The sequence below is a fragment of the Phyllobates terribilis genome, unplaced genomic scaffold (genome assembly GCF_046119375.1).
Source record: "Phyllobates terribilis strain yellow unplaced genomic scaffold, ASM4611937v1 Scaffold_14__1_contigs__length_39327217, whole genome shotgun sequence".
NCBI lineage: Eukaryota > Metazoa > Chordata > Amphibia > Anura > Dendrobatidae > Phyllobates > Phyllobates terribilis.
In genome coordinates, this window is record NW_027362774.1 from 18,506,302 (window position 1) to 18,531,927 (window position 25,626).

At 48.5% G+C, this 25,626-nt stretch overlaps 1 protein-coding gene across 1 annotated transcript in view; it reads right to left on the bottom strand.

Moving 5' to 3' along the window:
* The window catches only part of BANP (BTG3 associated nuclear protein), a 433,716-nt gene that overhangs the window by 322,209 nt on the left and 85,881 nt on the right, over positions 1-25,626 (bottom strand). Inside the window, exons 5-6 of the mRNA XM_073659719.1 lie at positions 10,060-10,182; positions 9,300-9,469 (exon numbers count right to left, since the gene is read on the bottom strand). Coding sequence (XP_073515820.1) covers positions 9,300-9,469; positions 10,060-10,182 — 293 coding nt within the window. The remainder of the gene's footprint in view (positions 1-9,299; positions 9,470-10,059; positions 10,183-25,626) is intronic.

Here is a 25,626-nt window from a genome sequence, read left to right on the forward strand (position 1 = left end):
GTTGAGTAGAGGGGTACGGACAGGCACCCAGGACGAGCGATGGGGACTGGTTTGTGTACATTTAAGCTCCCAATTAAACGCACAGCGGATCCAGATGCACGTGGGATTACTTAACTTTGCGTGCAAACCGCTGACCCCTGGACAGGATCTGATAAAATTAGGAACCAAAGTGATGTAATTTGCTCCAGAGGACACGAAAGGTTACAAATTGCATTGGCAAATGATTCAATGTAAATAATCGGGGACTGCAATAAAGCTGCAGGCAAAAATGAGAATAGAAAGTGGAGTAAATTATATGAGCCAAAAAACGAGGTCCTTCACAGCAGGAGCCCAAAGTGACGGAGCGCATCCATCACCCGCAGAGGACTGGCTGCAATAATCCTTAATAAAGCACCTGCCGGCTGCCGATCTGGACAAGGCAAACACTTAGTCCTTTAGGGTCGGGAAGTTCTGGCAATGGATCGTCCTCTGAGCCCCCGTTATCCCTAACCGGTGTTCCCCACGTTGTATGCAGGGATGAGCCATCCGCGACCCCTCTGTCCTAGGACACGGGAAAGAAGGGGGGGGTTCTGTACATTTAGGATTTGGAGAGGAGCTTTTTGGGGAGTATTACTTCACATCTATAGTCAAAGAAAGCAGGAATGGCTACTGTGTGCAGCGTGATACATAGGAAAATCTAACAAATAGTCTATCTAGACACAAAAATATCAGACAATTATGACCAAATATCATGACCACATTCTCCCTGCGGCCCCCCTATAGATCGATGGCCAATCTAATGGGAATTTCAGGACATTTTACTCTGATGTGAAAAAATATTCAACATTTTATGTCGATTTTATCACATTTTATGGTGAAAACATTGGGCCACTACATGCTTTTTATTATAGCAGCCCCAATTAGTGCGATCAGATGATGACCAGATGCACAGGTTTTCAGTGCCCCCCTTGTGTCGTTTTGCCCTAAAAGAAACTACAGGGGTTTAGGTGTTGACGACTGCGTATTATTTCATTTCTAGCATAAAGGGAATGAAGTCACCAAAAACACCTGGGACTGACGGCGATGGCGTTTGCCAGTTGGACGCCGTCCTGTGTCGTTACGGCGGCCTTCTGCAACGACAGAGGCTTTAGTGTAAGGCCTCCTCGAATCCGTGCAGGGATACACCCGTGAGGGGATTAATGTGGTGGTCTGTATAATCCGGATGGATCGCACCTCGGTGGACGCAGCTCATCATAACCCCCGTGTTGTCCGCAGCTGCCATTTAACGCTTCTCGGCAGCCCCGTTGCTTTTCTCTAATCCGATCTGAGCGGCCGGCGGTGCTCGCTTTATTACTAGTAGACGAGTAATTGCTCATAAGTCTCCGAATAGATATTTCATAGCCGATTGTTACAGGCATCCAAAAGGAAACCGTTCCCAAGAAATATTAATGGATTGGCAGGTTCCTCGACATTTACATATGAAGTGAGCACATAAAAGGCCAGAAACATCTGTGCAGAATAACGACGTGCCAAGTAACCATGCACACGGAGCAGACCATAGCAAATATTTCCACTGCATTAAAAACTTCCTACTCCAAAAAAAAAAAACGAGGGGCCACAGAGCGGACCGGGGAACTATTGTATGAGCAAAAGGGAGCAATGTGGCGGAGACGGCCGGGCCGTGCGTCCATCCTCCGGACCGGGGAACTATTGTATGAGCAAAAGGGAGCAATGTGGCGGAGACGGCGGGGTCGTGCGTCCATCCTCCGGACCGGGGAACTATTGTATGAGCAAAAGGGAGCAATGTGGCGGAGACGGCCGGGCCGTGCGTCCATCCTCCGGACCGGGGAACTATTGTATGAGCAAAAGGGAGCAATGTGGCGGAGACGGCCGGGCCGTGCGTCCATCCTCCGGACCGGGAAACTATTGTATGAGCAAAAGGGAGCAATGTGGCGGAGACGGCCGGGCCGTGCGTCCATCCTCCGGACCGGGGAACTATTGTATGAGCAAAAGGGAGCAATGTGGCGGAGACGGCCGGGCCGTGCGTCCATCCTCCGGACCGGGGAACTATTGTATGAGCAAAAGGGAGCAATGTGGCGGAGACGGCCGGGCCGTGCGTCCATCCTCCGGACCGGGGAACTATTGTATGAGCAAAAGGGAGTAATGTGGCGGAGACGGCCGGGCCGTGCGTCCATCCTCCGGACCGGGGAACTATTGTATGAGCAAAAGGGAGCAATGTGGCGGAGACGGCCGGGCCGTGCGTCCATCCTCCGGACCGGGGAACTATTGTATGAGCAAAAGGGAGCAATGTGGCGGAGACGGCCGGGCCGTGCGTCCATCCTCCGGACCGGGGAACTATTGTATGAGCAAAAGGGAGCAATGTGGCGGAGACGGCCGGGCCGTGCGTCCATCCTCCGGACCGGGGAACTATTGTATGAGCAAAAGGGAGTAATGTGGCGGAGACGGCCGGGCCGTGCGTCCATCCTCCGGACCGGGGAACTATTGTATGAGCAAAAGGGAGCAATGTGGCGGAGACAGCCGGGCCGTGCGTCCATCCTCCGGACCGGGGAACTATTGTATGAGCAAAAGGGAGCAATGTGGCGGAGACGGCCAGGCCGTGCGTCCATCCGCCGGACCGGGGAACTATTGTATGAGCAAAAGGGAGCAATGTGGCGGAGACGGCCGGGCCGTGCGTCCATCCTCCGGACCGGGGAACTATTGTATGAGCAAAAGGGAGCAATGTGGCGGAGACGGCCGGGCCGTGCGTCCATCCTCCGGACCGGGGAAATATTGTATGAGCAAAAGGGAGTAATGTGGCGGAGACGGCCGGGCCGTGCGTCCATCCTCCGGACCGGGGAACTATTGTATGAGCAAAAGGGAGCAATGTGGCGGAGACGGCCGGGCCGTGCGTCCATCCTCCGGACCGGGGAACTATTGTATGAGCAAAAGGGAGCAATGTGGCGGAGACGGCCGGGCCGTGCGTCCATCCTCCGGACCGGGGAACTATTGTATGAGCAAAAGGGAGCAATGTGGCGGAGACGACCGGGCCGTGCGTCCATCCTCCGGACCGGGGAACTATTGTATGAGCAAAAGGAAGCAATGTGGCGGAGACAGCCGGGCCGTGCGTCCATCCTCCGGACCGGGGAACTATTGTATGAGCAAAAGGGAGCAATGTGGCGGAGACGGCCGGGCCGTGCGTCCATCCTCCGGACCGGGGAACTATTGTATGAGCAAAAGGGAGCAATGTGGCGGAGACGGCCGGGCCGTGCGTCCATCCTCCGGACCGGGGAACTATTGTATGAGCAAAAGGGAGCAATGTGGCGGAGACAGCCGGGCCGTGCGTCCATCCTCCGGACCGGGGAACTATTGTATGAGCAAAAGGGAGCAATGTGGCGGAGACGGCCGGGCCGTGCGTCCATCCTCCGGACCGGGGAACTATTGTATGAGCAAAAGGGAGCAATGTGGCGGAGACGGCCGGGCCGTGCGTCCATCCTCCGGACCGGGGAACTATTGTATGAGCAAAAGGGAGCAATGTGGCGGAGACGGCCGGGCCGTGCGTCCATCCTCCGGACCGGGGAACTATTGTATGAGCAAAAGGGAGCAATGTGGCGGAGACGGCCGGGCCGTGCATCCATCCTACGGACCGGGGAACTATTGTATGAGCAAAAGGGAGCAATGTGGCGGAGACGGCGGGGCCGTGCGTCCATCCTCCGGACCGGGGAACTATTGTATGAGCAAAAGGGAGCAATGTGGCGGAGACGGCCGGGCCGTGCATCCATCCTCCGGACCGGGGAACTATTGTATGAGCAAAAGGGAGCAATGTCGCGGAGGCGGCGGGGCCGTGCGTCCATCCTCCGGACCGGGGAACTATTGTATGAGCAAAAGGGAGCAATGTGGCGGAGACGGCGGGGCCGTGCGTCCATCCTCCGGACCGGGGAACTATTGTATGAGCAAAAGGGAGCAATGTGGCGGAGACGGCCGGGCCGTGCGTCCATCCTCCGGACCGGGGAACTATTGTATGAGCAAAAGGGAGCAATGTGGCGGAGACAGCCGGGCCGTGCGTCCATCATCCGGACCGGGGAACTATTGTATGAGCAAAAGGGAGTAATGTGGCGGAGACGGCCGGGCCGTGCGTCCATCCTCCGGACTGGGGAACTATTGTATGAGCAAAAGGGAGCAATGTGGCGGAGACGGCCGGGCCGTGCGTCCATCCTCCGGACCGGGGAACTATTGTATGAGCAAACGGGAGCAATGTGGCGGAGACGGCCGGGCCGTGCGTCCATCCTCCGGACCGGGGAACTATTGTATGAGCAAAAGGGAGCAATGTGGCGGAGACGGCCGGGCCGTGCATCCATCCTCCGGACCGGGGAACTATTGTATGAGCAAAAGGGAGCAATGTGGCGGAGACGGCGGGGCCGTGCGTCCATCCTCCGGACCGGGGAACTATTGTATGAGCAAAAGGGAGCAATGTGGCGGAGACGGCCGGGCCGTGCGTCCATCCTTCGGACCGGGTAACTATTGTATGAGCAAAAGGGAGCAATGTGGCGAGACGGCCGGGCCGTGCGTCCATCCTCAAATCTAACCGCCGGCGACCAGCCATCATGTCACAATGTGGTCCGTGCACCTGGAAGAGACTTCCAGTCTTTGGGGTTACCTGTTTTTTTTTATTATTGCATGAGGAATCTTCTTAGATGAGCTAACGATCTGACGTACGTTGTCCCCTACATTGTGGATCTCTGGGTAACTTGTGGTCCATGGTTGGCGTGTGAAGGTTGTCGTGTTGGTCATCGATTCTGTCGGGATCTATGGGTTTGCATCCACAGTTTCGTCACAAACATCTTTTCAACTACAGCACCCAACAACTCAAGAAAAAAAAAATAAAAATCCACCAACTTTTGCAAAAGGCGCAGACTGGCCCACAGGGGAAGCGGAGAATCCTCCGGTAGGCCACCCCCGTGAAGGAGTACTAATGAGTAGTGCTATTACACTTGATTCACAATCTGCAGAAAAAGGTGTAATCTAATCATTTATTAAACAAGCTAGCCAAGTTAATATTACATAGAAGCAAAAGTAAATTTGTGTAGTAGGGTCAGGTTATTTTTGCATGTAGCTGAACAGTGGGCCCCAAGAATCAATGTTACTGGTGGGCCTTTGACAACCCAGTCCGATACTGTTGATGGGTATATGTTATGGACGTGCTGGTCACTAGAAAATGGCCCAAATCGGCCTTTCTTGGCTGAACAATATGTCTCACTAGTGCACCTTTACCAGGGCGTTGTCACACCGGTGCTCTGATGTGAAGATGTCGGTCATCGTTGCGGGGTCTTTAAATACATTGTTCTTTTTAATCATGGTAATCATAAAGCTTCACACCAATTTAAATAAATAGACGCATGTTAATTGCACTCTATAAACATTCCTGTGATAACACAATATTTACAAGGCTAATTTTACACTTCCCGAAATTCCAGAAAAGAAAAAAAAAAAAAAAGTCACTGGTCTGACCCTTCTTGAGCTTTCTGTCGGAGCGTGCGTCTCCCTCTCACGTCGAGGGTCTGGCTTTCTCCCTATGAGAACATCAGGCAGTGTCTAACCCGACTCCGAAAGAAAAATAAATACTCGGGGAGGTCTGCGCGGAGGCCATGGACGGGGCCGGAAGTGACAAGGGACTAGAAATTCCCATGCTTTTATTAAAAACAATCCAGGGAAGACTTCAAAGTCTTTTCTAAATGGAAAAGCCCCAGAGCACTGGAACGTGTGGATTTACCACAAGTTATGCAAAATCAAGGCCGACTTGGCTTCATGACCGAGTCCGTCACTGCAAATGAAAACAAATCCGTCCCCAGCCCAGAAAAGCGGCTTGTCTCGTGTCAGCAGATAACGTCTGAAGAGGCCACCGATGTCCTTCTAAGAAGTGGACGGCTTGGCAGATTCTGTCTGCTCTTCGAGGAGGGATTTTTTTTTTTTGTCTTATTATCTGAGAGACAGGACTAGAGGATCATCATGATTAATGCTGGAAAATCTGATTCTTTCGTACGGCGCTTGACCCGTATAATGAGCTGCACTGTGATAAGCGCTCTGACTTTGCTGGAAATCCTGCTGATTATCGCGTTCGCTTCTTCCGGCAGATTCACCGTACGTCGCAGACTTTCTCACCGATCCTAGGTCACGCTATTGAAGCTTGAGTAATGTCTTCCAGTTGTGGAAAATACTGGCTGAAAACAGTTGTCTGCTTGGAAAGGTGGTAAATAACGCCAATAGTTTATTCAGAAATCACACACATCACGGACAAACAACTTTCAGATTTGTCTTTACGTCCCCCCCCACCAACTCCTTGTGAAATCACGCCTTACATCCAGTATACTGTCTGCCTTAATATACAATGGAGGAGGTCCAAAATTAAGAAAGTGGAAAAGCGAGGAAACACCAGGATCCTTAGGAAGCCGCTGCCAGAGAATTTGCTAATTTGCACAAATTATGATATATAGTCGTAACGCGCAGAAGCCTCTCACACGTTCTAAGAGAATTAAAAGCAGTAAGCGGCTGACCTAACTGCAAAACAAGAAGAACGTCCCGATGCGAATTTCCTGCAGATCTTTGCCAACACAAGTGTTTGTTTTGAGAAGAGTAACTTGTGCCAATGTCCTGGCATGATCAGCAACGCAACCAGCCACGGGGATCGCTCTCGAAAACTTCCAGTAACCGCCAAACGCATTCGACACCCCCAACGTGTAGATATAAACTTTCAGGCATTTTGTGCTTTATACCCGGCAGGAGGAGAGCGAGCGCGTCCGCAGGCTGCCATGTTTACAATGTACTCGTTACCCAAGGCCAAAATCAGTCAAACATTGCATTTTTTGTATCTTCTGACAGAAACCAAACCCGACAACTCTCCAGCCAAGTGCGGTCTGGACGCATCAAATACGAGTGGGAAAGCGAATACAAGACACTTCCTCCGGCCAGGGGGGCCGAGCGGCAATCACAAAACTCACGCCCACATGAAAGAAATGTAAGCAAAATACGGCCGAGCTCTGTCCAATGGCTCTAGGAGTGATCCATGCAGATACAGTGGGGAGAATAAGTATTTGATACGCTGACGATTTTACAAGTTTTCCCTCCTACACAGAATGGAGAGATCTGTAATCTTTATCGTAGGTCACTTCACCTGTGAGAGACAGAATCTAAAAAAAATCCAGAAAATCACATTGTATGATTGTTACAGAATTTTATTGCATGAAATAAGTATTTGATCACCAACCAACCAGCGACAATTCTGCCTCTCACAGACCTGATAGTTTTTCTGTAAGAAGCCTCCTACTCTGCACTCATTACCTGCATTAATTGCACTTGTTTGAACTCGTTACCTGTATAAAAAACACCTGTCCACACACTCAATCAATCACACTCCAACCTCTCCACCACGGCCAAGACCAAACAGCTGTCTAAGGACACCAGGGACAAAATTGTAGACCTGAACAAGGATGGGATGGACTACAGGACAATAGGCAGCAGATTGGTGAGAAAGCAACAACTGTTGGCACAATTATTAGAAAATGGAAGAAACACAAGATGACGTCAATCTTCCTCGGTTTGGGGCTCCATGCAGGATCGTGCATTGTGGGGTAAGGATGATTCTGAGAAAGGTCAGGAATCAGCCCAGAACTACACGGGAGGACCTGGTCAATGACCTGAAGGGAGCTGGGACCACAGTCTCACACATTACCGTTAGTAACACACTACGCCGTCATGGATTACAATCCTGCAGGGCACACATGGTCCCCCTGCTCTCGCCAGCACATGTCCAGGCCCGTTTAAAGTTCACCAATGACCATCTGGATGATCCAGAGGAGGCATGGGAGAAGGTCATGTGGTCAGATGAGACCAAAATAGAACTTTTTGACATCAACTCCACGCGCCGTGTTTGGAGGAAGAAGAAGGATGAGTACAACCCCAAGAACACCGTCCCAACCGGGAAGCATGGAGGGGGAAACATTATACTTTGGGGGTGCTTTTCTGCAAAGGGGACAGGACGACTGCACCGTATTGAAGGGAGGATGAATGGGGTCATGTACTGCAAGATTTTGGCCCACAACCTCCTTCCCTCAGTAAGAGCATTGAAGATGGGTCATGGCTGGGTCTTCCAGCAAGACAAAGACCTGAAACACACAGTCAGGGCAACTAAGGAGTGGCTCCGTAAGAAGCATCTCAAGGTCCTGGAGTGGTCTAGCCAGTCTCCAGCCCTGAACCCAATAGAAAATCTTTGGAGGGAGCTGAAACTCAATGTTGCCCAGTGACGGCCCCGAAACCTGAAAGATCTGGAGAAGATCTGTATGGAGGAGGGGGCCAAAATCCCTGCCGCAGTGTGTGCAAACCGGATCAAGATCTACAGGAAACGTCTGACCTCTGTAATTGTAACAAAGGTTTCTGCACCAAATATTAAGTTCTGTTTTTCTATTGTATCAAATACTTATTTCCTGCAATAAAATGCAAATTAATTCTGTAAAAATCATACAATGTGATTTTCTGTTTTTTATTTTTATATTCTATCTCTCACAGGTGAAGTGACCTACGATAAAAATTACAGACCTCTCCATTCTTTGTAGGTGGGAAAACTTGCAAAATTGGCAGTGGATGAAATACTTATTTTCCCCACTGTATATAATCACGACTATAAAACCATGGCAAGAAATAATGATATCACACGATCGGTGTGACAGGGGGCAAGAATACGAGTGATCCTGTGCTGTACAATTATCTACATCTAGAAATTCCTTCCTGTAATGGTCTATTATTGGAAATAATTATACCGGGAGTCCCCGGGGTAAGAGATGCCCGCCATCCAACAGCGGGAAAACAAGTTAGGACAGATGTGTGCGGAGGTGTCTGTCCTCTGTACGCTCAAGCCTGTTGGTCTGACTGATTATAATAAAATGCTATAGGGGGATTATCCCACCCCAACATGCATGGATGGCTTCATAATAATAAGCAGAGGTATACTCGCATCCAGCGCCCCCTGCGGTCAGGTGAGAGCGTTGTCATCGGATGTTTCTTTAATGACAGCGACATCTGAACGGAGCAGACATCGCTTACGGTGCTTCATCTGCAGGGGAGGTAAAAGGCGAAGTATGCCTGGCTTTAGTATTCTCAAATCAGTGTCGGACAGACCTTGCAGAATAATGATATGATTACACAGACCGTGGATTAAACATTGCATTATCTGACAGGGGGGAAGCATAAATTGTGCGCACAGCAAGGAGGAGGCAGGTAAATCTGCTGATCTGTCCTGACCCCACAGTGATGGCACAGAGCAGGTCACGTACCTTCAGCGTTGAGGGTGATAAGGGTCACGTTGTTCCCCACGTTGGAGTTTCCTGACTGACCACAGTTGGATAAGGTGTCGCTGGCTTCGGACCCGCTGTCGTCCTCATTGTGGCTGTCTTCGGGAGCGGGGACCTTCACCACGATAGTGTTGTGTCTCCGTCCGCTGGCACTGGGACATAAATCAGACGACATCTTTAACACCCGGTGGCTCATGAGGTGTATGAGCACCGATATAGGTCACTTTTACGGCACCATTGTCATTTGCAACTTGCTGCAAAACTGACATCAAATATAAAATGAGACATGTCTGCTAATATTCTGAAGGACGAGAGGGGATGAATTGGTGTCAAAATAATGTAAAAGGAAAAATTGTGAAACAATTTTTCGGGAGCTTCTTGTAAAATGTTAAACTCGTAATAGATGGATTCAAAAGTAAAAGCTCTTTACAAATGGCCGATAATTGTCTGAAAGACAATAATTATCCTCCCATTAACGAGCCTGGGTAATCAGCTAAAGAACAAACAAAACACTTGTCGGTCAGCTGATTAGATAGTTTATGCCCCCCCATCGCTATCGGCAGCACATCGCACCGTGTAAACAGGTGATGTGCTGCAGATACCGGCTGACTGGATGAGGACAGAGCGATCACATTAGCTTTCGTTCTGCCTCCATACAGTTACTATCGGCCTTAAAAGAGCTCTGATCGGCTTGTGCTATATCGGTGCTCTTTATCACTGAGCCTTAAAACTTCGACGTTACCTATTGAGCATATTTTCCAGGCTTTCTGTCGCTCTGTTCATTGACTCCTCCTGACTCTCCAGTTTGCTCACCATCGAGTTCTGTCTTTCGTTATTCAGGATTACCGTTGTCTGAGGCACAACACTATAAGAAAAAAAAAGTGACGTGAAAGTTTAGGGATCGCACACGATGGAGAATTGGTATACAGTAATGTGCATTCAGAACCTGCGTAAAGGGACGACATCTCGCCCGGTGTGCTCCGGGGGGGGTGCTAAAGATCTACTTCCATGCCAGGAAACCTCAGCCAGTTATGGGGCATGCCCAATCAGCGGGATTACGTATAGTTTCTCCATCAGACATAATACAGTTTCTATAAGGACGGTAAATGGTCATCAATTATTTTCCTCAATCGCAAGGGTCAAGTGGACGCACTTCAGCCAAACAGGGAAAGAAATGGCTGAGAAAGGGCCCAACTAGGAGAGGCCTGGACATAACGTAGTGATATTCGTGCTGCCCTTGAGTGGAATCGGAGTTTCTCAGTTAAATTACCGACAATTTTAAGAGTATGAAGCAGAGCCAAAGTTGTGTCAGTTCCCGGATTTTTACGCTCGGTCTTATCACTTTGCAGAAGTTTAGCATATGTCACAATATATTCCAGCACTCCGATCGCTGCCCCCAAAACAAACATCTTAGCAGGGGAACTGGTCGGGCTTCAGTTTCCGAGTGCTCACCGCAGAGTATTATAGTCTACTTTCTTCCACATAAAAACACTGGCATACAAGGTGGAAAAATAACTACGGCAAGCCACAGAGGTAAGCCCAAGATCAACTTTATTGACAACAGATCCTTCACTCAATTGACAAGTTTTTGGACTTTTTTTTTTCTCCTCCTTTCCAAACTTCAGGGAGAAAAAAAATATATAATAAAATTTTACCCATAAATATTAAATGCAGCTCTAATAATCCAGGAGTCTGAACAATAATCATGTTTCTAAATTACTCGCGTTGTAAATTTGTAAATAGCAGAAAGGGGCAGCCACGGTGTGTGCCGCGGGGGCTTATATCTCCGCACTAGACACAGGGCGTCCTGCTCCGTCTTCTGGGCTCCTGTGTCCATCGTCAGTGCCAGCACTATTGGATGTGATTCTGCCGTTCAGGATCCAGAACTGGATACGGGAACCCAGGAGACACAACAGGACGCTCCGTGTCTAGTGCACGGAAAAGGGCAGCACTCTCAAGACGCAAATTAACTAGAAATGATTACGGCGCACTCTGCTGATCTGCAATTTATAAGAATTGAGTGTCTTAACTTTATTTTATTTATTTTTTTCAGTTTTTTTTTTTAATTATTATTTTACGGCGTCCTTCTTATAAGCAGCTGGAATCTTAGCAGTCACTCGCCAAATAAAAGATAAAACAGAAAAAAAGAGAGGGGAGGTATGTAACATGTACAGTATTGCCCCAGGTATGAACGCAAACTCTGAATCTGATCTTCAAAACTCTGCACTGAATCCTCACAGGGACTGTGCAAGTTTTTAGTGACTGCTCACCCCAGATCACTAATGCCCTGTGATATCCCACCGCTGCCACCAGTTCGTCAAGCATAACGCCGGAGAGATCACGCAAATCCCACCGCTGCCATCAGTCTGTCATGGATAACACCGGAGAGATCACGCAGATCTCATCAGTGTCACCAATCTGTCAGGGAGGCGCAACTCTGCTGCCTCCGATCGTCAGGGCAATTAGGCAATTGATTTGACGAGTAATGGACGAGGCCGAGGCAGCTTCCACTACTGGGCCGATTATTGGAAAACTCACAGCGAGAGTATGGTACATACACTTTTGATTCAAGCTCATGGAATATATTATATATATATATATATATATATATATATATATATATATATATATATATATATATATATATATATACCGTATATTCCGGCGTATAAGACGACTTTTGAAGACTGAAAAATCTTCTGTCTAGTCTGGGGTCGTCTTATACGCCGGGTCGTCTTATACGCCGGAATATACGGTATATATATATATATATATATATATATACACATACACACATACACCCCGGTACGGTCACTGCCAACTCCACAATAACAAAAGGAACTACTACGATCAAAAATCGTGTATACAGGTCAATTAGACACCAGTTACAGGTAGCGTATGGCTTTAGGGGTGCGGTTTGCAGAGCAAGAGGAACAGACCTATTAAATTTTATATATTTAATCCGGAAAAGTAAGTAGAGTTTATAAAAAATATACAAAGATGATATAAACTGGGAACAAAACAATACGGTATACACAATTATATCAAATTAAAAAGAATAACGAAAGAAAATAACTAAACCTGATGTTGTAGGGATGACTTATTTTTATGGAGCAAGGCTCCGATTAGAAAAGTGGAAAACTCTCATAGTGAACTGTGTCTTCCAGAATGAACAATGCCAAAAGCCCAAACTCTCATTTTTATTAGCTCAAGGTTACGCCCTCATACCTCCCCTTGATGAGCTCATAAGATGGCTGGTTGTGGGATGTGCTAGGTCTTTTAGAAGTTTATGAGATCCCCAACTTTCAGGATATCTTCGCCCCTGGAGGTCCCAGGCGGTACATATTGTTGTTATATTCTGTCACGCACAGTGTGGGAAAGACTAAGTGCAACACGAAGGAATAAGGGGAAGGAAGCTCAGACACTAGGGAAAGGGGGAGTGGAGAACCCTAGGGAGATCTAATGACACCCTGCCTACCCTACCGTCCCTATATTGGTTCCATACCAATCGCCGAGTAGGAAACCTAAGCCCTATATATCCCTAGAGCTAGGCCCTAGATAGGGAGGGGGTGAGAACTGGTCAGTCCCCACTATAAACTAAAGACAACTAGGGAGACAAACAAAGGGGGAAAACTTAGCTTGAGCAGACACCAGAAAGATAACACCAAACAACTTCCAAGGGCACCAGAGAGGAAGCTAGCCAACTGCTGTAGCTCCAAACCTTCACAAGGGAAAATGTGAATATCACTGGCGCCTCCCTGCAGCAGACAGAGTTTATAAACACCCAAATCAGGCGTCTCAATCAGAGCAGGAGGGAGGTTGCTGCTGGATCCAAAAGTGAGAAGGATTTAGGAAGACGTCAAAAATGCCAAATGCAGTGACTTTCTGCAGCCAGATGCAGAGCAACTGTCTGTCACATCTGGCACACCCGTGACAGTTTCCAATCGCGATTTTACCTTTATATAGAGATGAAACATGGCATGGATAGCATCATACATCTCAGAGTTATTAAGTTGGAGGGGTTAGAATAGTCTTACGGTGATGTGAGTGATCATAGCGAAGGGAAGAACATGTCTCCCATAAATATTGGATCAATGCAAACCACAATATTCATTACTGATCACTGGCTCCAAAGTGTCTCAGACACAGGAATTTTTGCCTCAGAAATGTACTTCTCTGCCTCTGAGTAAACAAGTCCTAGTCTTAGATCTCCTGTGGTAATTACCTGGTCGCTACATGAGTTCCCTACTTCAATGGGAGTTGAATTGTCAGCTCTCACTCACTTACCAAGTTATAATTAGTTTCTCACTTCCCCAGTTATAATTAATCCCATTATGTTCAATGTGAGGGTGGTGTGTCCCTCTCTCGAGATGTCTTTATGGATTTTAATATTTCTGCTATGACATACGCTATAAATATATAATTTTTTCCTATGCCATATTGTGGGTAACACCAGGCCAAAAGTACCACAGTAATACAAATACAGACCTGCGTAGACATGTGGGGTTTAAGGCGACGGAAATCCAAGACAGGAGTCATGAGGTTTCTTATATACACTTCATATAAATGTTGGATACATGTATATATTATATATATGTTCTGAAAACTAGAAAGCCCTTTGACACTAGACATTAGGAACTAATATACAACAAATCTGATTTCTCGCTTCACACATGAGAGTAACTGGTTCATTTTTTATTAAAATGGAAAGTGGTAACACCCCAAGGAATCCCGTAACCAGAGGAAATATATTGGCTGGAGTCTCTGCTTTGTCAGCGATAAATTATGGCTTGTTCATATGAGATTACTAAAAGGAAAACTTAAAGGATTTTACGACTAAATCTGCAGTGAAAGCCTCAAGGAGGTTTTCCGTTTGCAGCCGGAGACTGTCGGGAGAGGCCTGGCGCGGCGCTGCGCCCCAAAGCCGGAGACTGTCGGGAGAGGCCTGGCGCGGCGCTGCGCCCCAAAGCAGGAGACTGTCGGGAGAGGCCTGGCGCGGCGCTGCGCCCCAAAGCCGGAGACTGTCGGGAGAGGCCTGGCGCAGCGCTGCGTCCCAAGGCCGGAGACTGTCGGGAGAGGCCTGGCGCGGCGCTGCGCCCCAAAGCCGAAGACTGTCGGGAGAGGCCTGGCACGGCACTGCGCCCCAAAGCCGGAGACTGTCGGGAGAGGCCTGGCATGGCGCTGCGCCCCAAAGCCGGAGACTATCGGGAGAGGCCTGGCGCGGTGCTGCGCCCCAAAGCCGGAGACTATCGGGAGAGGCCTGGCGCGGTGCTGCGCCCCAAAGCCGGAGACTGTCGGGAGAGGCCTGGCATGGCGCTGCGCCCCAAAGCCGGAGACTATCGGGAGAGGCCTGGCGCGGTGCTGCGCCCCAAAGCCAGAGACTGTCGGGAGAGGCCTGGCGCGGCGCTGTGCCCCAAAGCCGGAGACTGTCGGGAGAGGCCTGGCATGGCGCTGCGCCCCAAAGCCGGAGACTGTCGGGAGAGGCCTGGCGCGGCGCTGCGCCCCAAAGCCGGAGACTGTCTGGAGAGGCCTGGCGAGGCGCTGCGCCCCAAAGCCGGAGACTGTCGGGAGAGGCCTGGCGCGGCGCTGCGCCCCGAAGCCGGAGACTGTCGGGAGAGGCCTGGCGCGGCGCTGTGCCCCGAAGCCGGAGACTGTCGGGAGAGGCCTGGCGCGGCACTGCGCCCCAAAGCCAGAGACTTCGGGAGAGGCCTGGCGCGGCGCTGCGCCCCAAAGCCGGAGACTGTCGGGAGAGGCCTGGCGCGGCGCTGCGCCCCAAAGCCGGAGACTGTCGGGAGAGGCCTGGCATGGTGCTGCGCCCCAAAGCCGGAGACTGTCAGGAGAGGCCTGGCATGGTGCTGCGCCCCAAAGCCGGAGACTGTCGGGAGAGGCCTGGCACGGCGCTGCGCCCCAAAGCCGGAGACTGTCGGGAGAGGCCTGGCGCGGCGCTGCGCCCCAAAGCAGGAGACTGTCGGGAGAGGCCTGGCGCGGCGCTGCGCCCCAAAGCCGGAGACTGTCGGGAGAGGCCTGGCGCGGCGCTGCGCCCCAAAGCCGGAGACTGTCGGGAGAGGCCTGGCGCGGCGCTGCGCCCCAAAGCAGGAGACTGTCGGGAGAGGCCTGGCGCGGCGCTGCGCCCCAAAGCCGGAGACTGTCGGGAGAGGCCTGGCGCGGCGCTGCGCCCCAAAGCCGGAGACTGTCGGGAGAGGCCTGGCGCGGCGCTGCGCCCCAAAGCCGGAGACTGTCGGGAGAGGCCTGGCGCGGCGCTGCGCCCCAAAGCCGGAGACTGTCGGGAGAGGCCTGGCGCGGCGCTGCGCCCCAAAGCCGGAGACTGTCGGGAGAGGCCTGGCGCGGCGCTGCGCCCCACATGCCCCTCTTCCCCGGCTGCATTCCTTTCATCACGCATTGTGCTAACTGCGACAATGGACCAAAAAAACAATAAAATGAATGACTCCACTCATTTTACCACTTAATGTACTGGAAAACAAGGGAAAAAAATCCAAGTGCGGTGAAATTGCAAAAAAAAAAATTGCAATTTCACAATTGTGTTTTGTTTTGTTTTTATTTACCATGATCACTATACGGTAAAACTGATTCTCTAGGGTCAGTACAAGTACGCAGATATCAAGCACGCGCAGTCTTTCTTTTTTTTTTTTTTAAGTGGTGAAAATAAAATTGTAAATAAAAATTTTGCTTTTGTCCCCATTTTCCGATACCCGTAACGTTTTCATTTTTCGGGATCTGTGGTTATTTTTTTTAATACTATTTTGGGATAGATACGATGTTTTGATAGTCTTTTTATTGCATTTTATTGCAATGTTGCGGTGACCACCAAAACACAATTTTGCCATTTTGAATTTCTTTTTCGTTACCTCGCTTACCAAACATTTTATTTTATTTTTAGATTTTGATAGATCGGATATTTCTGAAAGCAGTGATACAAAATATGTGTTTGTGGGTTTTTTTTAATTGCTTTATTTTCAATGGGGCAAAAAGGGGGTTGATTTGAACCTTTGTGGGTTTTTTTTTCATATTTTAAAAAACTTTTTTTTTTAACTTTCCACTGAATTTAAAGGGGTTGTCCACGACTTTCACATCATCAATGGACTATATAGGTTTTATGAAAGCTACTGCATCAATAAAAGTAAGTGACCCCCATGCTAAAGTCAATACCTTATGCTGACCTCAGAAAAAGGTAGGATGAATCGAATTCCAGATTCCCTAAAAAGGGTTATTCTCAATTCTTAAAATGGGCGAAGTTGGAAAAACTTTGCAATTTACCTCTCAAGAACAGAAAGATTTTTTAAGTTTTATGGTTTACTGCTCGTTGCCACGGTTGGCGGCCACCTCTGTAGCCTTTCAGGGGTGGCTGATTTCGTAGGCAAGGAGTGCAGTTATTACAAGCTCTTTGTTACACAGCTTGTAAGCGCTGCTCAGCTTTTGTACCACTGTGCTCCTCTGATGCTGCAGAGAAAAAAGCAGGCAAGGCCCCCCCCCAGCGAGAAGGAATCAAGAGCCTGGGGAACTCCTGAAAACCAAATTTGGGGCAATCCCTTTAACTGAAATTAAAGGGGTGCAAGCAATCAGCAATGTTCTCATGAAATATTTTAAAAAGAGGAAATCCGGCTTTGAGTTTAATAAAAAAAATTGACATCTTAGCTCAATAGTCAATAGGATATTTATTGTCTCAATATCATCGATGGTGATTCATACAGACCCCGTCCACATGAATGCACTGGGAGAGGATCCAACGTGATAAGTTTGCATGAATTTCTGGTTCAAACTCCGAGACCCAAAGAAAAAAAATCCCATACGATACTGGATAAAGGAAATGATAGGACGCTCTGCACACAGCCGGCCTAGCCAGGATCCAGATCTGGAGAACTTGGCCAGTTAGCGCAGATTAATCATGACAGCCAAAATAGCGGTCATATTCACTGTCCATTTCCCATCACGACAGATATTATGGGGCTACACCCTGCAGTATGGAGCCAGTTTCCCGTCTGCGGCCAGCAGTACATTAACTTTTATTAATGTTTTCTTAGGATAATAGCTATCAAGACCTGAAATCAGCCACATATAAGGTTCATCTGATAAGCCCTGAAAATAAGATAATAAGCTATGACACAGTCAACGCGCACAATACCTTCAACTTAATCCAATCTACACTTGTCACAATTGATAAAAATCACATCAGGATAATCTCCTGAAGAAAAAAAATCACGCTCGTATGAACTCATCACGATAAATGAGGTTTACACAGAAGACTTAAAGCCCGTCCCAGGTCTATAGTAGAATAGGCAGCCGCTTGAGAAATGACGAATCTATCCGCAGGATCCTGGACCAGCAAAAACAGCAGTATCAGCGGAGCCAGACGGGACCTAACAGACCGCCTACTACCTGCCGCCATCACCAGCGCCTCGGCATGGTGCAACGTCACCATACAAAGGGAGAGGAGACGGGGATGCCGGCAGGTAGGAGGTCGTTCTCAGCAGTCTCATCTAGTGTTCGCTCATCTTTACTGCCATGTGTGTACATGAAGAATAACACTATTTCTGGCCATTACATGACTTGTATCATGCATTTTTTCCCCAGTTTTCCCCTCTGAAGGCTCTAGCCTTAGTATCCAGTTGTCTCTGAGCTAGTGGGTGAAGACTAGCTACTACTAATTGCACATACACGAGGGATAACACTATTTCTGGCCATTACAAGACTTGTATCATGCATTTTTTCCCCAGTTTTCCCCTCTGAAGGCTCTAGCCTTAGTATTCAGTTGTCTCTGAGCTAGTGGGTGAAGACTAGCTACTACTAATTGCACATACACGAGGGATAACACTATTTCTGGCCATTACATGACTTGTATCATGCATTTTTTCCCCAGATTTCCCCTCTGAAGGCTCTAGCCTTAGTATTCAGTTGTCTCTGAGCTAGTGGGTGAAGACTAGCTACTACTAATTGCACATACACGAGGGATAACACTATTTCTGGCCATTACAAGACTTGTATCATGCATCTTTTCCCCAGCTTTCCCCTCTGAAGGCTCTAGCCTTAGTATTCAGTTGTCTCTGAGCTAGTGGGTGAAGACTAGCTACTACTAATTGCACATACACGAGGGATTTCTACTCTCCTGTCTTTATGTAGGTCATATTCAGAAGCACCAGCACCAAGAAGGACATTATACAGCTGCATTGAGAAGTGCTGATGTGAATCCAGATCTGAGGTGAGATAAAATACTTAATAGAAAGCAGTAGAATGAAGGATAATATACAGCTGCACTGAGCAGTGTTGATGTGAATCCAGATCTGGGGTAAGAAAAAACTCTTATTAGAAAGCAGCAGAATGAAAAACATTATACAGCTGCACTGAGAATTGTCAATGTGAATCCAGATTTGGGGTGAGATAAAACACTTACTAAAAAGCAGTAGAATGAAGGACAATATACAGCTGCACTGAGCAGAGTTGATGTGAATCCAGATCTGGGGTAAGAAAAAACTCTTACTAGAAAGAAGCAGAATGAAGGGCATTATACAGCAGTAATGAGCAATATAAGTGCAAATCAAGATCCGGGATGAGATAAACCACTAGAAAGCAGCAGCACAGAGGACAATTTAAAAAAATACTGAGCAGCGTAGATGTAAATCCAAATCTGAGGAGAGATAAAATGCTACTAGAAAACTAGAACAGTATGGATGATATTATAATGCAGCACTAAGCAGTAAAGCCGTGAATCCAGGTAAGATAAACCCTTACTAGAAAGCAGCAGTACCATCTGTGTCTCTGCCTGTTTCGCTCTGCTCTGGGATGTGGCTCATAAATAGTCAAGAGCGTCTGCATTACAAGAGCCCTGAACACTTAGCGTCTGCAATAATTTCTGAGGTTTTTCTATATGTGCCATTTCCAAGACAAGTGATTGGGTCTGTTAATGTTTCATATAAGGCAAAGCTTTCCTGGTGCCTCACACGAAAAAATAAGCAAAAAAAAAAAAATTCAGGTAATTTGTTGCTGCAACTAGGGGGAGCTCTGTATGCAGAGGAACGCAGTTCCTGTAGCGTGAAAGGCAATCACAGATTCTGACATTAAAGGCGGCGACAGAGAACTAAACTGGGTGTCGCTGCTACATCGCAGCATAATACAAGTGAGTGAGGCCACATTGCAACCCTGAGGGTACTGCGACAAGCAACCTGCAAAAAAAAACAGACACAGTTGTTGTAGGCGCCATGCGACCCAGTCACCTGTATGGTGCTGCGACGTAGCAGCGACAACCAGCGAACTTCGGTCAACTATCAAAAATCGCGGCCAAAGTCGCCATGTAGCCCAAGACTAAATGTTTTATTTTCTTTCAAATATTTAATTTTACTTTTAATGGTGTAACATCCCTGGCGGCGTGCTTGCATAGTGCACCACCTCCCACCATGCAAGACCGCAATCTTACCCATCAGTCCAGCCTGCAAACCTTGCTCCAGTTCATGCTGTGTGCATGTCTCTTGTCTGATTGCTTAGGGCGGCGGCCCCGTTACTTCCTAATTCTTATAGCTGCAGTGGGCGCACTACTAATGCGTCCCCAGCCTATTGCTTTGAGTCACTGGATACTTAAACCCCCTCCACCCAGTAGGAGGTGCCTGAGCAACATTTTCTTACAGTCTGTGTTCTGTGCAACTGTTAGTTGCCAGGTCCTGTCCTGACTCTAGTCTGTCTGCCACAATGGGGGCCGCATACCCAGGCCTGTTACCTGTATCTGTGACTTCTAGTCTGTTTCTGCCATCCTGGGGGCTGTATACCCAGGCTCGTTCCTGTATCTCGTTGCAGTGTCAGTTCCTGTCTGAACTGTCTCCTAGCCTGTTACCTGTTTGTCTCTATGTCCGTACCTTCCCTTTTCCTGCAGTGTCTGAACCTGCACCTAACTCCAACTCATTGTCTCTGTACTTCTGTTTGTGAGTTTAGAGTGCACTCGCTACTTCATTGTAAGTACCTTGTGTGTATCTGGTTCTGCTTGTCCCTTTTCCCTCCCTCCGTATCTACCTCCTGTGTTCTAACCATCGTTCTGTATTTTCCAGTCTGTTCCATGTGAACAGAGCCCTGTCCTCTCTGCCTGCACCTTCAGCCCTGTTCTGCTCTGCTTGCTCACCGCGGCAGCGGTTTCCCTCTGTTCTGCCTTGCCCACCGCTCCGGCGGTTCCTCTCTGCTCTGCCTTGTCCACCGCACCTGTGGTTTCGCTATACTCTGCTTGCTCACCGCACCAACGGTTTCGCTCTGCTCTGCCTTGTCCACCGCTCCGGCGGTTCCTCTCTGCTCTGCCTTGTCCACCGCTCTGGCGGTTCCTCTCTGCTCTGCCTTGTCCACCGCTCCGGCGGTTCCTCTCTGCTCTGCCTTGTCCACCGCATCTGCGGTTTCGCTCTGCTCTGCTTGCCCACCGCTCCGGCGGTTCCTCTCTCCTCTGCCTTGTCCACCGCTCCGGCGGTTTCACTCTGCTCTGCCTTGTCCACCGCTCCGGCGGTTTCACTCTGCTCTGCCTTGTCCACCGCTCCGGCGGTTTCACTCTGCTCTGCCTTGTCCACCGCTCCGGCGGTTTCGCTCTGCTCTGCCTTGTGCACCGCACCTGCGGTTTCGCTCTGCTCTGCTTGCTCACCGCACCAGCGGTTTCGCTCTGCTCTGCTTGTCTACTGCATCTGCGGCTCTGTTCCAGTTTCCCAGTCTGTACTGGACCCTATCCAGCCTGCACTCCAACCTGCTAGTACCTCCCAGTCTGCATACAAGCCGTGCCTGCCAATACCCACCTGTCTTTATGCCAGCCTAACCTGCCTGTTCCTGCATTACCCGGTGTGGGTCAACAGCCGTGTCCGGGGTCTGACCTGGAGTAGCACCTGGTCCCTCTGCTTGGTTCCTCCCTGGTGCACGGAGTCGATTGAGCCGCCGTGCGACCTTGGTCGGATCGGGCTGATACTTAGTTACGCCCCTCCAGGCACTCCTCGGTTTATGGTACAGTGGGATCACTAATCACGTACACGCCAGTCAGTCCGGGCGTGTGCATAACAAATGGTATAAAATATGAAGAAAAAAATATATATATTTTCAACTTTTTAATTGAAAACTCCTTTTCCTTTAAGACAGAAGAAAAAAAAAAACAAAACAAATGTGAACTTTCTTGCGCTCGGTGTCCTCACACTCTCCCTGGATAATTAACACTTATAAAACATTTATAAACCTGTGCACATGAAAATGGTTGAAGCAGGAGTTTATTGAAGCACATTTGGTCATTTTTCCGCAGCTACAAAAGGCATCTATGCCGTGGTGTGTGCGGGGACGGACAGTGATCCCGCTGGCTGGAGCTGCACACAGAGGGGCTTTGATCCGGCTGACAAGTATATGGAGGTGATTAACCGCCGCTCGACCAGCCGTGCCAACCAATAAGGAAGCTGTTTGAACAGGATCTGTCGAAGTTAATTCCCCTTTGAGGCGAGTTGTTTTAAGGTTGGCATGGTCACAGTGGGCATTCATAAAATGACAAAATTTTATATCCTGGGCTGTGCTGGCAGGAGAAAATCATTTTTTTTGTGTCTGACCCTGCGTGAACCCTCCCGCTGTCTCCTTGCGCCAGATGCACCACTGCTGGCTCTGCTTCTACACTTAAAAATGAAAGGGGGGGGGGGGGATGTCACGCTTCCAACATTCATTTCTGATTAATAGTTTATTTGGTGTCTCGGAGGAAGCCATAAAAAAGTATTGAGGGTGCTCTGGCAAGCAAAAGGTTGGACAAGGAAAAAAAATATATATTTTTTCATCCTAGTGATAGTATTTAACCCTTCTGATAAATGACACAGATCTCTTTAAAAGAGTTTACTCCTCTTTTTTTCCAAGCGTAATTTACAGTAAAGCCCCGTTCTCTGTGGGATTGTTTGGCTGGGCGATGGCGGAAACTTGAATGAAGAGGTGCGCCTGGACAGTGTCACGACTTTTCCTGAGTGTTATTATTCTGCAGGCTGCTGAGAGATCCCTCCTGCTACGATCTACCCTCCTCAACCCCACACATGCCGAGGTTACACCAACAAGGGATTCATTAATGATAATTACCAAGTCATTGTAGCCATTGCTGCAAAGGTGTCGGCATCACAAGAGCCCTGGACGCTTTACAGCTGCAATGATTTCTGAGGTTTTTCTATATCTGCTACTTACAAAACAAGCAATAACACACAAAAAAAAAATGAACAGCCTTGGGGTATCTACACACCTCTGTAATACAGAGAAGTATTGACGTGCTGTCAACGGAGCCGACAGCCTAAAATACACATCAGCCCGGCTCTAACACCAGCCCCGGCCTCACGTTGGCTTCATGGTGACTTCCCACGTTCCCCCGTTAAGAGAAACATGCCGAGAAAATGCAACTGGAAAGCTGTACGCCATGTATTGGTCTGAAATCTGTCTGTTTATTTTAAGAAGAAGCCTATAAAATAACAATACTACACGCCAAGAGCTAAGAGCTAAGAGCCCGTCACTCAGAGAAACAGGGCCGCAGGGAATTCTGCCCGATTTCTAATGTTAATAGGTCGGCAGCGGAATCGCAGAAGAGGAGCGAAACAGCACAACCACATAGGCCCCGTAATAAAGGCCGAAAGGGGGATTCCTGCACGGCCGGGCAAGTAACGGACCACCGAACAGAGCGGGGAAAAGCCAAATTATAGCAGGGAAGAGGCTCCAATACAGTACCACCGCTCCAGTACAGCATATATACACTCGACAGTACCACCGCACCTGTATATATGCACTGAATAGTACCACCGCTCCAGTACAGCATATATACACTCGACAGTACCACCGCTCCTGTACAGCATATATACACTCGACAACACCACCGCTCCTGTACAGTATATATACACTCGACAGTACCACCGCTCCTGTACAGTATATATACACTGCACAGTACCACCGCTCCCGTACAGTATATATACACTCGACAACACCACTGCTCCTGTACAGTATATATACACTCGACAGTACCACCGCTCCTGTACAGTATATATACACTGCACAGTACCACCGCTCCTGTACACTATATATACACTCGACAGTACCACCGCTCCCGTACAGTATATATACACTCGACAGTACCACCGCTCCTGTACAGTATATATACAATCGACAGTACCACCGCTCCTGTACAGTATATATACACTCGACAGTACCACCGCTCCTGTACAGTATATATACACTCGACAGTACCACCGCTCCTGTACAGCATATATACACTCGACAGTACCACCGCTCCTGTACAGCATATATACACTCGACAGTACCACCGCTCCTGTACAGTATATATACACTCGACAGTACCACCGCTCCTGTACAGTATATATACACTCGACAGTACCACCGCTCCTGTACAGTATATATACAATCGACAGTACCACCGCTCCTGTACAGCATATATACACTCGACAGTACCACCGCTCCTGTACAGTATATATACACTCGACAGTACCACCGCTCCTGTACAGTATATATACACTCGACAGTACCACCGCTCCTGTACAGTATATATACACTAGACAGTACCACCGCTCCTGTACAGTATATATACACTCGACAGTACCACCGCTCCAGTACAGTATATATACACTCGACAGTACCACCGCTCCTGTACAGTATATATACACTCGACAGTACCACCGCACCTGTATATATGCACTGAATAGTACCACCGCTCCTGTACAGTATATATACACTCGACAGTACCACCGCTCCTGTACAGTATATATACACTCGACAGTACCACCGCTCCTGTACAGTATATATACACTCGACAGTACCACCGCACCTGTATATATGCACTGAATAGTACCACCGCTCCAGTACAGCATATATACACTCGACAGTACCACCGCTCCTGTACAGCATATATACACTCGACAGTACCACCGCTCCTGTACAGTATATATACACTCGACAGTACCACCGCTCCTGTACAGTATATATACACTCGACAGTACCACCGCTCCTGTACAGTATATATACACTCGACAGTATCACCGCTCCTGTACAGTATATATACAATCGACAGTACCACCGCTCCTGTACAGCATATATACACTCGACAGTACCACCGCTCCTGTACAGTATATATACACTCGACAGTACCACCGCTCCTGTACAGTATATATACACTCGACAGTACCACCGCTCCTGTACAGTATATATACACTCGACAGTACCACCGCTCCTGTACAGTATATATACACTCGACAGTACCACCGCTCCTGTACAGTATATATACACTCGACAGTACCACCGCTCCTGTACAGTATATATACACTCGACAGTACCACCGCTCCCGTACAGTATATATACACTGCACAGTACCACCGCTCTCGTACACTATATATACACTCGACAGTACCACCGCTCCCGTACAGTATATATACACTCGACAGTACCACCGCTCCTGTACAGTATATACACGCGACAGTACCACCGCTCCTGTACAGCATATATACACTCGACAGTACCACCGCTCCTGTACAGTATATATACACTCGACACCACCGCTCCTGTACAGTATATATACACTCGACAGTACCACCGCTCCTGTACAGTATATATACACTCGACAGTACCACCGCTCCTGTACGGTATATATACACTCGACAGTACCACCGCTCCTGTACAGTATATATACACTCGACAGTACCACCGCTCCTGTACAGTATATATACACTCGACAGTACCACCGCTCCTGTACGGTATATATACAATCGACAGTACCACCGCTCCTGTACAGCATATATACACTCGACAGTACCACCGCTCCTGTACAGTATATATACACTCGACACCACCGCTCCTGTACAGTATATATACACTCGACAGTACCACCGCTCCTGTACAGTATATATACACTCGACAGTACCACCACTCCTGTACAGTATATATACACGCGACAGTACCACTGCTCCTGTACAGTATATATACACTCGACAGTACCACCACTCCTGTACAGCATATATACACTCGACAGTACCACCGCTCCTGTACAGTATATATACACTCGACAGTACCACCGCTCCTGTACAGTATATATACACTCGACAACACCACAGCTCCTGTACAGTATATATACACTCGACAACACCACCGCTCCTGTACAGTATATATACACTCGACAGTATCACCGCTCCTGTACAGTATATATACACTCGACAGTACCACCGCTCCTGTACACCATATAAACACTCGACAGTACCACCGCTCCTGTACAGTATATATACACTGCACAGTACCACCGCTCCTGTACAGCATATATACACTCGACAGTACCACCGCTCCT